Here is a 17,768-nt window from a genome sequence, read left to right as displayed (position 1 = left end):
AGAGCCTGGATTACGCTGTACACCTCCATCCTATGTTAGTGCCTGGATTACGTTGTACACCTCCATCCTATGTTAGAGAGCCTGGATTACGTTGTACACCTCCATCCTATGTTAGTGCCTGGATTACGTTGTACACCTCCATCCTATGTTAGTGCCTGGATTACACTGTACACCTCCATCCTATATTAGAGAGCCTGGATTACGTTGTACACCTCCATCCTATGTTAGAGAGCCTGGATTACGCTGTACACCTACATCCTATGTTAGAGCCTGGATTCCAGTTCTGGCTCTGCTCCTGATTCTAGCTTCCTGCATATGCGGAAGGAAGCAGATGATGGCTCAAGTACTTGAGCCTCTGCCACCCACATGGGAGATCTGGATGGAGCTGCTGGCTCCTGGCTATAGCCCAGTCCCAGCTCTTGTGGGCATTCAGAGTGTGAACCAGCAAATGTGGTATCATTTTCTGTCATTCTATCTGCTGTCTCTCTGCCTTTCAAATAAATATATAAAGCTTACTTTAAATAAAAAAGAACTAGTTCCATATCATATGTAGGAAAACCCAAGTCAGAACTACAATGACCTGTGACCCATTCCCCTGTCTTTCTGAAATGTGCACAGGCACCAAAGAGTCTAACCTTCGCACAAAGGACCATTGTAAGGCTATGTGTCCAGGACAGACCAGCTACGTAATTATCACTTTTTATTACCTCTGAAGAATAGGAAACAAATTTTGCCTTCATCCTGCTCATAAAATTTTAGATTTTATAGCATTTGGTGATATCATCTGATGGTCTTAGTTTTACTTTGCTCCCAAGTTGTAGCCCTGAGCTGTGTCTGTGTCATTGAATCACGTGTGCTGCCCTTCTCTGGCTGCTTCTGTCTTTCCCAAAGTCACTGATGGCCAATAACACATTCGTCAGTTCTGGATGAGGAAAATAAAGAGTAGTGTGGGTCACTCTCAAATTCTCCCTAATAGAAGGAAAAAATTAGTGACACAATAAAAAAGTATTGGCAAAACTCAACCTCGTGGAAAGCTGTGCAAGGCCACATGAAGAGTGAGCCCAGGCTGACTTTTGTGGGACCAGGGGTCACAGGTAACTAGGACCCTAATAGGCAATTCTCACGCTACTGCAGAAGTCAAGCACATCACGGTGCCATGGGATTTCCTGCAGCCATGTTAACTTTAAGAGTTTAGTCACAGTTATGATATACATGCCAGAAAAGTAGGAAAGAGAAAACATCCAATTAGAAGGCAGAAAACCAACTTGCAAGACCATGTCTGCCTCTAACTTGTATTTTGACATTGAGTCAATTGATTGGGCAGCACCTGTGCCCCTTTCCTTTCTTATGACGGTCACAATGATACTGTCCACCATTCTCCCTCCAGAGATGGAAGAAGATAAATGTCCTGTCAGAATGGTGGCCTCACTTTGAGCAGACTAGTCGAAGGTTTTCCTTTGCAGAGTGTGGCAGATCTACAGAGATGCAACCCCAAGTCCTCCAAATGTTGCTGAGGGGCAGAGACCACCTGCAGGTTAGGATGTCACTGCTCCATGTCAGGTCACCTGCTCCAGCTCCCGACTCCAGCTTTCTACCAATGGAGGCCCTGGCAGGTAGCAACGATGGCTCAGGTGGTTGGTTCCTGACAACTCCGAGGGAGGCCGAGACTGGGCTCCTGGCTGCCAGCTTCAGTCTTGGCCCAACACCGCCTTCTGTGAACAGTTCAGGAGCGGACCAGCAGATGGGAGCTCCATCTTTCTATCTGTCCCTGACTCTCAGGTAAATTAAAACAATAATGGTATTGAGTTTGACTCAAGCGTTTTCTCTGTGATATTGTAGAATTATTGAGGGTTTATTTTATGGCCCAGCCCTATAGAAAGCGCACCCTTATTGTACAACAATAGACATCCCTCTGGGTACTCTGGGGCAGCCTGCCTGGCTGTCATGCTTGCATTTCTCCAAATGCTTGCTCCATTGTGTTCTTCTCACTGAAAGTCATTCCTTTCAAAATGGATATGTCCTGGGTAATTCTGTGGCTTTCTTACAGAAGCAGAGGGAAAATGCAATTTTCAGGATATTTATGGGATGGTGCCAGTTTATAGAGATAGACATGCATGTCTGGAGATGTGGATGGGAAAGGTTTGCACGGTGCAGTCACAGCAGTGCATGCCGGGCACTTGCCTCAACCACGACAAGAAGGGTTTCAGTCCTCACCATTCCATTACTTCACAGCACAATAAATTCTGAGTACAAGAACCAAGTTGTCTTTTAACATAGAAACTGTTTCTTTAAAACATCAGACTGAAGCCTGCTGGATCTTCTTCTTTTTTTGGTCTTCACAGCTGAAGGCCACTGTGCTGTGCTGGATAAGAACTCTCGGGAGAATTGCTTCAATGGCAACACTTGCACTGCGACAGATCTAACCTGGAAATAGCAGACTGGGTGGTCTGCAGCTCAGTTTCAGGAAGTGGGACTCAATATGTACTGAGCAGAAATAAAATAAGCGCTACAAGCAACAGGGATAAAGGGGAATATCTGGAGATTTCGTAACTGGCTTCTCTTAAACTGTGAAACACATAAGCTTTGTGACTTGATCTCAGGCTCTAGGTCCTCTGCTGCCTCTTTCCCCCCCATGTGCCTGGCATCCTTTTGCTACCCTTCTATGAAAATCTACCATCTAGATCCCATTCCACTAAGTGAGAGACACCTCAACTGTTTATGTATTTTTAAGGATTTATTTAATTATTTTCATCCACTGGTTCACTTTCCAAATTGTGGTAACCATGGGGGGTTGGACACAGTGAAGCCAGGAGCCAGGAACTTGATCCAAGTATCCCATGTGTATGGCAAGGACCCATGTACTCGAGCCATCTTCAGCTGGCTTTCCAGGTGCATTAGCAGGAAGCTGGATCAGAAGCAGAGCAGCCTGGACTTGAACCAGTGCTCCCATACGGGATGCTGGTGTCTTAGGCAGCAGATTAGCACCCTGTGCCACAGCTGGCCTTAGTGGACACCCACATCCTCAGAGCATGCCAGGTGATTTGGATCCCAGTGTCTGTAGGCTCACGCCTTCCAATCCAGGAGGCTAGTCTGTCTGCTTCTGAGACACACACCAAGATCATCTAGCTTTGTCCTGTCACAGAGACCAAGCAACGGACTCCAAACCACTTACTCTCCCAACCCCTGAGTGCTGCTCCTGCATCCTACTTGGATCAAGTGCGTTTCTTTCTTGTGTTTCTGTCTTTGGTCTGACATCTGTCTGTGCCTGAAGTTCACACCAGCGTGGGCTCCAGCCATCCATACGCTCCATCAGCTCTCACCTGTGAATCCCCAGGCCCCAGTCCTCAGTCCTCAGACCTTGGCCTTGCTGTCTGTCACTCACTCCATCTTCTGATCCCGAAGCACTGGTGCCCTTTATCCACCTGTCAGAATGTGGCAACCTCATGGTGGACAATCAACGCCAGAGATTTGCCCATGAGAACGTATAAGATTCTGTTTGTTGCCATGTGCTTCAAATATCAAGTGAAGACTGTAACACAGTTCTTCCTCCTAAGACCTGTTGAGAAAATCACTCTTTGTGTCCTCTGTGCTTGGCACTTTTCTGTTTCTATCCCAGCCTCTCCAAGCCACACATCCTAGTCTGTGATGAGTCTGAATGCCTTGGAAAACTCCACCATGACCTTCACTGTGGAATCAGAGTTGAACAACAGCAGTTACACCAATGTGTGCAGAAGACGGCGTTCATGGGAAATCAACCAGCAGTGCTGGGAGCCAGTGGAAAACCTTGGCACTTGCCAAGCAATTTTCCAACAAAGAGCGTGGGCATAAACAATTTGAATTAAACAGGAGTGATATATATATATATGTGTGTGTGTGTGTGTGTATATACATATGTGTGTGTTCATATATACATGTTTGTATGTATGTATGTGTGTATATGTGTATATATGTGTGTGTGTGTGTGTGTGTGTATGTATATGTATATATGACATTTCTTGGATAGAAGGTGTCATGGGGCTGACATCGTGGCACAGCAGGCTAAGCCAGGGTCTGCACCACCAGCATCCTATATGGGTGCTGATTTGTGCTCTGACTGCTCCATTTCTGATCTGATCTCTGATGACGCACCTGGGAAAGCGGAAGAAAATGTCCCAAGTGCTTGGGCCCTGCTACCCAAGTGGGAGACCTCCAAGAAGCTCCCGACTCCTGGCCCCAACTACTGCAGCCATCTGGGGAGTGGAGCAGTATATACAAGATCCATTTCTGTGTCTCTCCCTATCTCTGTCTTTGTAACACTGCCTTCCAAATAAGTAAGTACAGCCCTGCCTGGGGGTGATGTCCAGAGCTTAGAGCTTCGGTCCAACCACCATGCAGTAGTGGATTTGGCCGGCAACTTGGGAGGGCCCTGAACTTGCAGGAGGCTGAGGATTGCCAAACACCCAGGAGGGGCCCTGACTCCCAACCCAGAGCTGCAGTGAGAAGTGTGTGGCTGCAGGTCCTGAGCAACAGATGTGTAAGGCACATGTACCTTTGTGAAATGACCTACTAGACAGCTGGAAAAATCACAGCTTTTAAGAACTGTCTCAGTGGGGATAGCGCCGTGGCTCACTTGGTTAATCCTCCACCTGCGGCACCGGCATCCCATATGGGCCCCGGGTTCTAGTCCCGGTTGGGGCACCGGTTCTGTCCTGGTTGCTCCTCTTCCAGTCCAGCTCTCTGCTGTGGCCTGGGAGGGCAGTGGAGGATGGCCCAAGTGCTTGGGCTCCTGTACCCGCATGGGGGACCAAGAGGAAGTACCTGGCTCCTGGCTTCGGACTGACACAGTTCTGGCCATAACGGCCATTTTGGGAGTGAACCAACGGAAGGAGGACCTTTGTCTCTCTCTCTAACTGTCTAACTCTATCTGTCAAATAAAAAAAAAATTGTCTCAGCTAGGTTAATAGCTATTTAAGAACAGAATATTGTCCATAAGGCTTTATTTCCAAGCCTCACAGCGATACTGTCATCTCATATGCTGAGATACCAAAAGCAGCGTCATGACACACAGATCTGTGAGTGTCGTGTGGACTCAGGGCTGGGCTGGCCATTTTCTTATCCTCTTCATCCTGTTCTAGATTTTTCCATAGTATTGTGAATGATTTAAAATTTTTTCTATTGTCTGAAAAGCTGCCTTGACAGTTCCTAGAATACAACACATGGAAACAATCGAGAAGGCAATGAGTTCTGTTCTCGAATAGTAGGGTCATTTCTTTTTAATCCAACCATGCTTACATGGTACAGCCAGGGATGTCTAGGAGTGCTGTGAATGCATTCATTTAGGAGATTAGAGGGTAGGCACTGCGTTTGTGGACTGCCACTTAGCTGGAGTAGGATTTCCAACATGTAGCTGTCAAAAGAAATAATAACCAGTTCCAACATGAACATACTTCACAAACTTAAGTCTGACTGCTTTTCAGGGGGTTAGCGAGAAGAATGTTTTCCAGGATAACTGCTGATACAGTTGGGGAGAGACAGCTGGGAGGGGGCACACCCTCACACCGTGGTATGAACCCATTCAGGACATCAACCAGTCCTGCTCAAAGCCATCTGTCTGTCCAGCCGTGGCGTCCAGGACTTGCAGGGGAGGATTCCGAGGTCCTCTGTAGCTCCAGGTGCGTTTTCAGTGACTGGCTGCACCCCATGTCCAGGAGCGCTCCGTGCCTGGAGTATTTCTCAGTTGTTCTGCAGTACGATAGCGACAATGCTTTGTACTTCTCCATCGGCCTTGAGAACATCCTCATGCCCAGAGCCACTCTCTCATCTATAACGGTGTATTCAAGGCTGGTGTCACTTCAGTCCTACCAGCATGTTCATAAAACAGGGTGACAGCTGCACAAACCTGCTGCTCCGGGCTTTCACGTCCTCATGCACAGGCTGTGTTGTGGTGTTTCTGAATCAGCCACCAATGCCAAACTTCCCCACCTCCACCCCTGGGTCAGCAAGGCAAAAGCAAGTAAAACAAAAATGCCTGTTTTATATCAGATGAAATTCTGATTGTTTATGGCCTGTGACAGCTCTGTAGACTCCATGATCCATGGAATACAGCTTGAATAACAATGACTCAATCCACACGTGTTACACCACAGACTGCGTCTGGACAAGGTTCAGAGACAATCAACATGAGACAGCCTGGGCCACTGATCTCAAAGGATTTACGATTACAGTCCCATTGGACACAATTCTGTATCAGAACGCTGTTAGCTGGCTTGAAAGTAGATTTTTTTGAAGATACTTACTTATATTAAAATTTTATTTGAAAGGAAGCATGGAAAGCAACAGAACAAGAACAAGAGCGAGTGAGAGAGATTTCACTTGCTGATTCCCTCCTCAAACGCCTTCAACAGCTGAGCTATAACCAGCAAAAAGCAAGGAGCCAAGAACTCAGCATGGGTCTCCCATGTGGGTGGCAGGGACCCGAGTACTTTAGCCACCTCTTGCTGCCTCCCAGGGTGTGTGTTATCAGGAAGATGGGGCAGGAAGCAGAGCAATTCCAATATGGCATATGGGTGTCCTATTTAGTGTCTGAACCCAGTGTACCTAATGCCTACCCAAAGTATTTGACAGACAAATTGATAGGAATTACATACTACTGTAGTGTTAATGATTTTCTGACAATTTTAAAATTTACTTTATGTGAGCAAAATTGAACATCTTTTCATTTGATTGTTGTTTGTAGCCCTTGAACTCTCTATTGAGTAGGGCCACGGAGTCTTGGACTATAATGTAGATTGGAAATAGGTTAGCTCAGATGAGATCAGGCCCGTTCCAGGTGGTATGCTGTGTAGAAGTGAAATGGTCACCTTTTCATTGGATTCTGTCTACAGCCTTTGCCTACATTCCTGTTGAACTTGGGTCTTCTTTTTTACTAGTTGAACTTTTTGTTCAGTGGAGCATTAAGCCTTTGACTATAATGTAAGTTAATTACTATAATGCAAATTATCTCAAAATCTAATAAAGGAAGGAGGAAAGAAGGGAAGGAAAGGAGGGAAAGAAAGAGAGGGAGGGAGGGGAGGAGGAAGGAAGGAGGGAGGAAGGAGAAAAGGAGGGAGGAAAGCAGTATCACTATGTTTTTAGAATTTTATCTAAAAGCTGGCGCCGCAGCTCGGCTCACTTGGCTAATCCTCCGCCTGGGTGCCGGCACACTGGGTTCTAGTCCCGGTTGGGGAGCCAGATTCTGTCCTGGTTGCTCCTCTTCCAGTCCAGCTCTCTGCTGTGGCCCTGGAGTGCAGTGGAGGATGGCCCAGGTCCTTGGGCCCTGCGCCTGCATGGGAGACCAGGAGAAGCACCTGGCTCCTTGCTTCGGATCAGCACAGCGCTTGGGCCGTAGTGGCCTTTTGGGGGGTGAACCAACGGAAGGAAGACCTTTCTCTCTGACTTTCTCTCTGTCTAAATCTGCCTATCAAAAAAAAAAAAAAAAAAAAAAAAAAAAAAAAAAAAAAAAGAACGGTATCTACAAACTGCACTGAATCTGTTCTGCTTGCATGAATAGCACATTAACGTAAAAAGCAAAGTTAAACAATACAAAAAACCAAAGCATGCTATTTCCAGAAATGAAAAAATAGACAAATTTGTAATAAAAGGTTTTATAATAAAGGTAAACTTTAATATTTTACATTGGTGTACTCAGAAAACAGCATTTGTCTAATGAATACACATTTATCCCAATCTGCCCCAAAGACAGCTTGGATGCTCCTCTTTTTCAACGCCTTGGATGTCAATATTCTTGTTAGTCAACCCTCGTGCTCACCAAAGCCAGATCACACGAAACGTTTGGAATGAGTCAATCGGCTGTGCTAGGTTTTGGTTAGGAGGCCTGGATTTGGATTCCAAAGCCAGATCACACGAAACGTTTGGAATGAGTCAATCGGCTGTGCTAGGTTTTGGTTAGGAGGCCTGGATTTGGATTCCAAAGCCAGATCACACGAAACGTTTGGAATGAGTCAATCGGCTGTGCTAGGTTTTGGTTAGGAGGCCTGGATTTGGATTCCAAAGCCAGATCACACGAAACGTTTGGAACGAGTCAATCAGCTGTGCTAGGTTTTGGTTAGGAGGCCTGGATTTGGATTCCAGCTGCACCATTCCCTGCGTGAAGCTTCAGGAAGGGAACTGAAGGCTTGGAGATTGTTCCTAACTCCGCAAGAAAATCAAAGAGAGCTACTGGACAGTTTCGAGATTGGGGTAAGGCTGGAGATGCAAAAGTACACGTGAGTATCACTCATATGATTGCAGAAACCTCGGTGAATTTATCAACCTACATATTTACTCTGCAGACATTTTCTAACCCACTCATGTATGTACATCTGTTATGGATCTGGAACATTTAAATAGCAAATGCTTCCCTATATAATGCCATTAACTTGCAAGAACAATTACAAAAGCCTTTTCAAAATAGTTGGAAGTGGCCTTATACAGTCTTAAGCTTTATTAATTTGTTCAAACCATTTCTCATTTCTAATATATCATTTAGGGATGAATATTCGATTCATGCATGAGATTTGTTTTAAGAGCTTGGGATTTCTTAAACTCGATTAGTGTTTAAACCTAAGAAGTTAATGAGAAGTTAAGACCGTGCAGATTATGTAGCCACCAGCACCCTGGGTCGTAAGTCCTGGCTGTCAGACACTTTGCATGCAAGACTTAGACCCTGTGTTTCCGCGGTAGAGACAAATGGTAACTCAGACAGGAGGGACAGTTACTCCTGCCAAACAGGTTACAGTAAGAACTCAATGCTAATCATCACCAAGGAGTGCCTCTCTTATTTTTGGAAACTTGGTTTACTACGCAATCAGTAACACCCACCTTTCCGAAGGTGCCCATAAACAGATGAACAGATCCAAGCTTTCTCAGGGGAAAGCTGCAGTGTTAGAACAGCCGATGACCCCAGAGCTCTGCTGGTTGCCCTGGAGAACCATGGACTCACAACAGGCCCGAGGCTGGAGGTCTGGGAACAGCTCCATCACCCTGCCCAGTTCTGATCCTACTGCAAGAAATCCCGGATGCCTGGGTTTCCTGCTAGACACTTTGTGCACAACCATGAAGACACAGAGCAAGTGTTCCTAAGTCAAGAGCTGCTCCGATGACACATGAATGCAGGTAAAACAGGAAGCATGTACTAGGCTTGTAAATGTAGCAAGAAATAAAATATGAAGGAACTTCAAAGTGTTGAAAAATATAATTAAAAACAAGTTCCTTCTGTAACACTTGGACCTCATTTTTTTGATCCAGCTCTGATTTGATACTGACTACTGCACAAGAAGAGTTTCTAGTAATGGAGCCAAATATAAATGCATGTCCAAGAAGCAGAAGTGTTTATAAAGTGGATCAGCACACATCATGTATGTACTGAAATGTCACACTGTGCCCCCTAAAATATGCACAATTATTGCTCATAAAATTGTGTAATGAAAAACAAAGGACTGTGGTATAGGTCACACAAGAAGTCAGTGATGGAGTGTGGCTGAGTGCAGGGCACTGAGAGGTGACAGCAGCTGTGTCCCCGGGGATGGTGCGCCTAGAGTTGCTTGCAGTTCCAAGTAACTTCCTGAAGAGTGAGGAGGAGCTAAGCTTACCTGGGCACCAACATCTGGATTTAGCAAGAAGCCGTGGTAACAGTACTTTTCACAAAACTTTTTGGGAACATGTGGGTTTGAAAGATTTTTGGGAGTACATTTGACTCCTTAAAAAGTGTTCTTAAGAATTAATGAAGTTAACAACACAACTCACCTGTCCAGGTATAAGGAATTCAAGAAGGTACTGAATGTGGGCAGGTTTGTGAAGGAGATGCATCAGAGATTTTTTCAGAGTACCTGTGAAGTCACAACCTGCCATGATGCCATCAAGAGCTGACCTGGCTTTTTGCACACCTCCCAAGTAGAGGGTGTAGTCTGCAAATACTTGGTGGCTATGAACACAGGCACATGAAGCCAGGTATCTTCAGAAAGACCCGGAAGGTGTTGATTTCTGATGTAAGTATTTGCAGTTCAGCTAAGAGAACCGAAGACCCTGATGTACTTGTGAGCTGGAATAAAACTGACTGTTCATGAAGGGGAGAGCGACCTGCACAGCTGGCCGCCCTGCTCTGCCCAGCAGGTCTCCGCTCATCCTCTTCACTCAGGGTTAGCGGTCAGCACCTCCACGAGGCCTCCCCCAGCTCCCCAGAAGACCCAGGGGTCCTGTGTATTCTTATCTTCACCTGATTTATCGCTTTTTACATAGCATAATTACTGCCAGTAATTATATATATGTGTACATACATATGATAACTCATGTTTTTCTTTTCTTCTCTAGCAAAAAATAAATGAATCAAACACAAAGAATACACAGAGACAAAATTATCTTTTGGTGCAAAAAATTCTGAAAACCACACATGGTTTTCATAATCTACAATTTCCACAAACTTTTTGAAGATCCCTCACATACTCTCGTATGCATGGATTACAGTAGTTTTGCATCAGAATGAAGTGAATTCTTATTTCCATTATTTGACAGAACTTTTTGATAAGCTCTCTTTTACCAGCTGAGCCAATGCTTTCTGCATAGAGAAGCCTGGTAGAAGACGTGTGAGACCAATATCTCAAGGGTTTGGGGCAGTGCAGAGCAAGGATGAGGCTACAGAGAGGCAGAGATGCAGAGAGAAGAAGGAAGGCATCCACGTCAGACTGCTGTTCTTCATTGATGAAGCACGGTAGAACACACGATGTGTATGGTCAACTAAGAGAACACACGTGTCTAGCGGTAAGCAAATTGTGAGAACAACACAGCTGCACATGGGAACCCCCCCCCCCCCACCACGTAAACTCAGAAATGCACCTACGGGTCTCCTCAATACCCACATCCGTCTCAGACCAGTGTGGGAGCAAGGAAGTGGGATGAACACGTGCAGTGGAAACAAGGGAACAGTGAACATCCTGGTGGGTAAAAAAAAGTAGGAGGAAACATCCCAGTAACTCCATTGCTTCTGCCAGCAAGCACTATGGCTATGCAGGGATTCTCAGAAACCTTTATGAGAGGGAAATCCAATTGTAATTGTAAACTGACATTATAACACCAATTGTTACTAATTTCACATGTACTCAAATGTCTAGATGTGTGTTCTGTTTAGTAAATCTTCTAAATGATATCATCATGAAAATAAAAAAAGAAAAAAATTGGCTTTTTCATGATGTCAGCCACACTAATTCTGTCTTCTCAAAGTGTGACAGTTCTTCCACCATCATTTCTGCCACTCAGGGCATGTGAGGCACTTAATCCTCTTTCTCCTCATGGATTAGCCCTGGAGCCATCGGACAATGACCATCTTTCCAGTACTTCATTTGCCTGTCATCAAATAAAGGTAACGGCCTTGAGCAATAACACATTGTCATGCTAAAAATCCAAAAGGTTTAATTTCTTATGTCACGGTGTTCAATGTTACAAAAGTTTTAATCATCAAATTAGTGAGTAATTGGACTGTTTCAGATATTTTCAGTATTTTAGTTAATTGATGAGTTATTCTTAGGTGCCCACAGTAAAAACTAAATTTATTACTTTGTATGTAACTAAAAATCCTGAAACCGGCAGTTATCAAATTATAAACTCCTCTTTTTGAAAAAAATAACTTCTCTTGTTTTCTTCATTTCCAACTTCAAAAACATCCATGTTAATATCATTAGTAGGGAGTGTTTTAGAACATGACTTAAAACCGGGAGTGACGCAGCAATCCTGGACCCACAAACTCATAAAGCTATGGTCCTGGACCTGTACTCAAATGTTTCATGTCAGTTTTCTCATTTGGGAAATTGACAACATCTAGGCCAGCATTTACTACACGTAGTTGTTGTACATGTGTATACCTGTTTATGGAGGTATATGGTTTCTACATGCCAGTCATTCAATCACTATTACTAATGATAGAGACTACTGATTATAATTATTTCATATATACACACATGGATTTTTGTTAATGTACCCTATATCATGTTCAATATTTTTAAGCCCAGGAACTCTTAAGTGTTATTACCACGCTTTCTTTTCACATCCATCTATTTGAATATTAAATTATGAATACTTCTAAGTAGAAAAATTTCAAACTACCGTTTTTTTCATCATATGTCTAAATTGACTATCTGGTCAACAGTGTATAAATTATAACTCATAAGAAAGTAGGCAGCTAGGAAAATAATCAACATTAAAAACATCATACAACCTAAGGAACAGAAAATTGATACACAATTAGCCCAACTAACCAAAAAAAAGCAAAATAAAGGGAAAAGACCCAAATTTATAAAATTAGAGATAAATAAAGAGAAGTTACTATGGATACCACAGAATCAGGACTCACTACAAACAGCTATATATGAACAAATTGGAAAATCCAGAAGAAATGGGCATATTTCTGGATACATACAATCTAACAAAACTAACTCATGAAGACAAAGAAAACCTAAATAGATCAATAAGCAAGACGGAGGTTCAAGCAGTAATACAGGCCCTCCCAACAAAGAAAAGCCCAAGACCGACGGTTTCATTGCTGAAAAACTAATTCCAGTTCTTCTCAAACTATTCAAAACAACTGAAGGAGGGAATCTTCCCAAATTTCTTCAATGCGACCAGCATCTCCTTAATTCCAAAATCAGAAAAATATACAAAGAATAAAACTATAGGCCAATATTGCTGATAAACATAGATGCAAAACTCTTCAATGAGATGCTAGCTAATTGAATCCAACAACACTTCAGAAAGATCATTCACCCATATGGTTCCACATATGCAGGAGTGGTTCCACATTAACAAATTGAATACAAACTATATGATTATCTCCACAGATGCAGAGAAAGCATTTGATAACATACAATATCCTTTCATGATAAAAACCTTAAGCAAAATGGTATTGAGGGAACATTCATCACCACAGTAAAGGCAATACATGACAAAACCAGAGCCAGGAGCATACTGAATGGGGAATAATTGTAAGCATTTCCCTAATACCTGAAACCAGACTAAGGATGCTCACCCTCACCACTGCTATTCAATACAGTTCTGGATGTTTTAGCCAGAGTCATTAGGCAAGAAAAAGAAATCAACAGGATTCAAATTGGAAAGGAGGAAGCCAAATTATCCTTGTTTGCAGATGACGTGATTCTATATATAGGGAAAGCAAAGACTCCATCCACTAAGAGGATACTGGAACTCAAAACAAAGGTTGGTAAAGTTGGAGAATATAAATCAACACACAAAAATAAAGCCATTGTATAGACAGACAATGCCATGGCTGAGGAAGAATTTGTAGTATCAGTCTCATTAACAATAGCTACAAAAAAGTTTTAAATGTGTTAGAATAAATTTAACCAAGGATGTAAAAGATCTTTTACAATGAAAGTTGTAAAACATTAAAGAAAGAAATAGAAAAAGACATACAAAAGTGAAAAAAAAAAACTTCAATATTTGCGGATCAGAAGAATTAATATCATCAAAATGCCCATACTACCAAAGCCATTTAGAGATTCAATGCAATCCAGATGAAAGTAAGACACTCTTAATAGATCGGTATCATCACTAGAGCTGCAATTCATATGGACACACAAGAGATTCTGAATATCTAAAGCAATCTTGACAAAAACAGATGGGGTATCACAATAGCAAATTGTAAGACATATTATATAGCAGTTATCAAAACAGCCTGGTACTGGCACAAAATTAGACATGTAGACCAATGGAACAGAATAGAAAACCCAGAAGTTAGTCCACACAGCCACAATCAACTAATATCTGAAAAATGGGCCGAAATCAATCCCTGGAGAAAGGGCAGTCTCTTCAACAAATGGTGCTGGGAAAATTCACTCTGCATGTGCAGCAGCATTACCCAAAACACCTACCTTAAACCCTACACAAAAATCAACTCACAGTGGATCAAGGATGTCGTGCCCCGGAAGTGCAGTGGAGGATGGCCAAGTGCTTGGGCCCTGCACCCGCATGGGAGACCAGGAGAAGCACCTGGCTCCTGGCTTTGGATCGGCGCAGTGGACTAGCCGTAGTGGCCATTTGGGGGATGACCAACTGGAAAAAGAAGACCTTTCTCTCTGTCTCTCTCTCTCTCTTTCTCACTGTCTAATTCTGCCTGTCAAAAATTTTTTAAAAAATAATAAAAAAATAAATCTACAACCTGATACATCAAATTACTTACTCTGCAAGACATTGGCATAGAAAAAGACTTGGAAAAGAAGGCAGAAGCTCACGTGATAAAAGCCAAAATAAACAAATGAGGTTATATCAAGCTAGAGGCTTCTGCACTGCAAAAGACACACTCAACAAAGTGAGGAGGTGACTGACAGAATAGGAGAAAACATTTGCAAACTCTGCAGGTAATAAACTGTTAATATCCAGGATCTATAAAGAGCCCAAGAAACTCAACAACAACAAAACAAATAACCAGTTAAGAAGTGGACTAAGACATGAATAGGTGTTTTTCAAAAGATGAATTTCAAACAGCCAACGATGCTTGGAATCTCTAGCCATCAGAGCAATGCAAATTAAAACCATAATGAGGTTTCACCTCACCCCAGTTAGAATGGTTAGCATCAAAAAATCAAAAAACAATAAATATTTTTGAGGATGTGGGGGGGAAGATACCCTAATCCACTGTTTGTGGGAATGTGAACTAGTATAATGATTATGGAAGACAGTATGGAGATTTCTCAGAAATCTAAAAATAGATCTACCATGTGACCCAGCAATCCCACTCCTGGGAATTTAGCCAAACTAAATGAAATCAGCATTTGAAAGAGTTACTTGTATCCCCATGTTTATTGCAGCTCAAGGCACTATAGTTAAGAAAGGAAATCAACCCAGATATCCATCAACTGATGGCTAGATAAATAAAATGGGTAAATATAAACTATGGAACACAACTGAGCCACGAAAATGAATAAAATCCTGTCTTTTGCAACAAAATGGGTGTGAATGGAAACCATCATGCTTAGTGAATTAAGTCAGTCCCAAAAAGATAAATGTCATATGTTTTCTCTGATACATGGCAGTTAATATAGAATACAAAAAATGTATGGGAATGAAATGACATCTTGTCATGATTGCTGGTTTTAGCCCTTATTTATATTCATATGGAACTGCGATCTTCCTACTTTTTACCTGTTGGATATATGGTTAGTGGCGTATTAATCTTGTGATTACAGAGTGGATCAAAATAATGTCTTTGCAAAAATTAAAGAAAAAAAAGGTAGGATGGAAAGGGAAAGTAAGATAGGGAGAGAGGGAGGGAGGGAAATATTGTTATCTTCTTAGAACTGTACCTATGAAATATATGAAATCTGTTTTCTTTATATTAACCATAATAAAACATAAAAAAGTAAACAGGGTAGAGAAATGTAAATAGGAGAATTAAGGGAAATAATTACAAGAAGATTGATAGGAACTTAATTATATATTATATATTATAGTGTATTAGTATATAAAATGATATCAGCATTATTTATGTCTCTATATAGAAAATTAAAAAAGTATATTCATGAGCTTTGCTCTTTTTCTCCAATATTTTAAATGCTATTCCAGTTCATAATTGGCGCTTACATTTTGCCTCATGGGAACTTTCAGAATGTTTTATACAAAACACATCAGAAAATGACAATTGAACAATAAAGATTAAAAGCACAGGACACTGTCAGGTGCACTTACTCGTATAGGTGAGCTGGAAGCCCTGGTCGGTGTCTGAGCCATTGGTGTTGAACTCCAGCCACAGGTGATTGGAGGTGCTGTTGAGGGTCAGGCCCAGGAGCTCACTCTTGGTGAAGGCACCCAGTGGCCGAGACGAGCTGTCTTTTCCATCGTAAACCTAATGGAAACCCACAGCATGAGTGCCCTGCTTCTCAACTGTGCTCTTACGGTAGTAATTTTAACAACACATTCAGTTCTTCATAGATGTGGTTTCATGTGGTTTTGTACCATGTTTTGCAAAAAAGTGAATGCATATAAATGAAACTGACCCTTTGGGATTTGATTATTCTTTACAGCCCTTTTTCTATACTCCTGCAGAACACTGATTTCTCTACTTTTTACTTGTTGAACTCTTTATTAAGTGATGGCTTAACCTCTGATTATAAATTAAAAGTATGCTACTGTAAAAATTTAAAAAAGAGAAAAGAAGTAAGAAGGATGGAGGGAGGGAAATACTATTATATTCCTAAAATTGCATCTTTGAACTACATGAAATCCGTCCTGTTAATATTAAGCAGAAAAAAAAGAAAGCCCAATGGATGGCTTCCTCATGAATAATGTTCTGTAATTGTCTTCACCATTAGCCATAAAAACTAGATTGTACTTGTGCTCGGACCATCTTACACCCATCAAGCCAGAGCTCTCCCTGCAGTTACAGACTAGGATGTTAACAATGGGGAAGCTGCGCGTGGGGTTTATTGCAGCTCTGCACAACCCCATAACTTTTACACAATTCTGAAACTGAGTTAAAAAATAAATAAAAATAAAAACTTCTTCCACTATCTGTTTTTTCCTCCACTTCTTCCTCATGCACATTAATTCTTGGTTCTCTCATCGCTCTTCTAATAAACATATAAACTACACATGTTGCATAACAGACTTCCACATGCTACACACAATCACTAAAGGAGAAAATACAATTTCATTACAAGTAAATCATCTCAGGGCAGTGCAGTAGAATCAAGTTCCTTCTAATTTTATTATTCAAGGCGAGACATCTTTTAAAATTATTGCTTGTTTAGCGGGTGGTTTCATTAGACGTAGTGAGATCTTACATGCAGTTAATAAAGAGTTTCAAAGGGAAATGTCCAGGCCTCCTAGAAGGATCTTCAGTTCTTCCATCTGCCAGGCAGTTCTCTGTCATTCACAACATGCCACATCCACAGAGAGCAGACGGGGCTGAAACACATGGCCCATCGCTCAGTCCTGAAGCGCGGTCGCCAGCAGCTCCCCTGGGTCTCGGCTCCGTCACAAGGCCCTGACGGAGCCTTCCATGGGGCTGCAGCAGATCTCAGGGGTCATGAACAGCGTCTCATTCCCGGGGGCCTCCCAGTGACCATGTCCAAAGACAGACAATTCAAGCCCTCAATTGTGAGGTTCTTGGGACCCGGGGTTCTGCCCCAGAGCAGCGATCAGCAGCGCACTGGACAGCAGACACCACAAGTGAGCGTGCACCTGCTGACTTCAGAGCATTCTTCCATCCACTCTACAAAGCTAGAACCTGACCTCAGGCTTTGCGCTGGTCACAGATGGAAATACAGCAAAGGGTGGGAGTCAGAAGCCTTGATTTGAATCCCGAATGAACCAGCATCAGGCTAACTCAGATCTGCACAAGACCTCACCTGAGCTACAGTAGTAGCTCATTCACCAGGGGCTCGACTCACAGGGCTCTTTTCAATGTTTAGAAGAAGGTCCCTAGAGCCACTGGGTGTCACAAGACTGTAGCTGTTGTCACCACAGACCTCGCTCGGACTTTGGCATGTAACCAGCGCCATGCGCACAGGGGGACGTGGTGGACCGGGCAGATGGTCACAGGTCAGAGGCATCACACGGAGTCCTAGCAGGGCGCAGCTGGAAGGCCTGGGGAAAAGCTCCCCAGGTTACAGGAGCTACCCCAGGGCCTGTTCACAGAATCCACGGCTCCTCCCAGCAAGCATTCCTTCACCACAGGTTCTCTCACACAGTCTGTCCACACGACGCAGTCATGCTCATCCCTCATGTGTGGAGGGGGCTGTGTACACAAC

At 42.9% G+C, this 17,768-nt stretch overlaps 1 protein-coding gene across 2 annotated transcripts in view; it reads right to left on the bottom strand.

Moving 5' to 3' along the window:
• The window catches only part of CSMD1 (CUB and Sushi multiple domains 1), a 2,062,046-nt gene that overhangs the window by 333,436 nt on the left and 1,710,842 nt on the right, over positions 1-17,768 (bottom strand). For both annotated transcript variants that reach the window (XM_070047233.2, XM_070047234.2), the window contains exon 23: positions 15,706-15,862. In XM_070047233.2, the coding sequence (XP_069903334.2) occupies positions 15,706-15,862 (157 nt within the window). The remainder of the gene's footprint in view (positions 1-15,705; positions 15,863-17,768) is intronic.

Source organism: Oryctolagus cuniculus, chromosome 8, assembly GCF_051225735.1.
Source record: "Oryctolagus cuniculus isolate XC-2025 breed Fujian yellow rabbit chromosome 8, ASM5122573v1, whole genome shotgun sequence".
Taxonomy (NCBI): Eukaryota; Metazoa; Chordata; class Mammalia; order Lagomorpha; family Leporidae; genus Oryctolagus; species Oryctolagus cuniculus.
The sequence above is the reverse complement of the archived record's forward strand: the minus strand, read 5'-3'. Positions and strand labels throughout refer to the sequence as shown.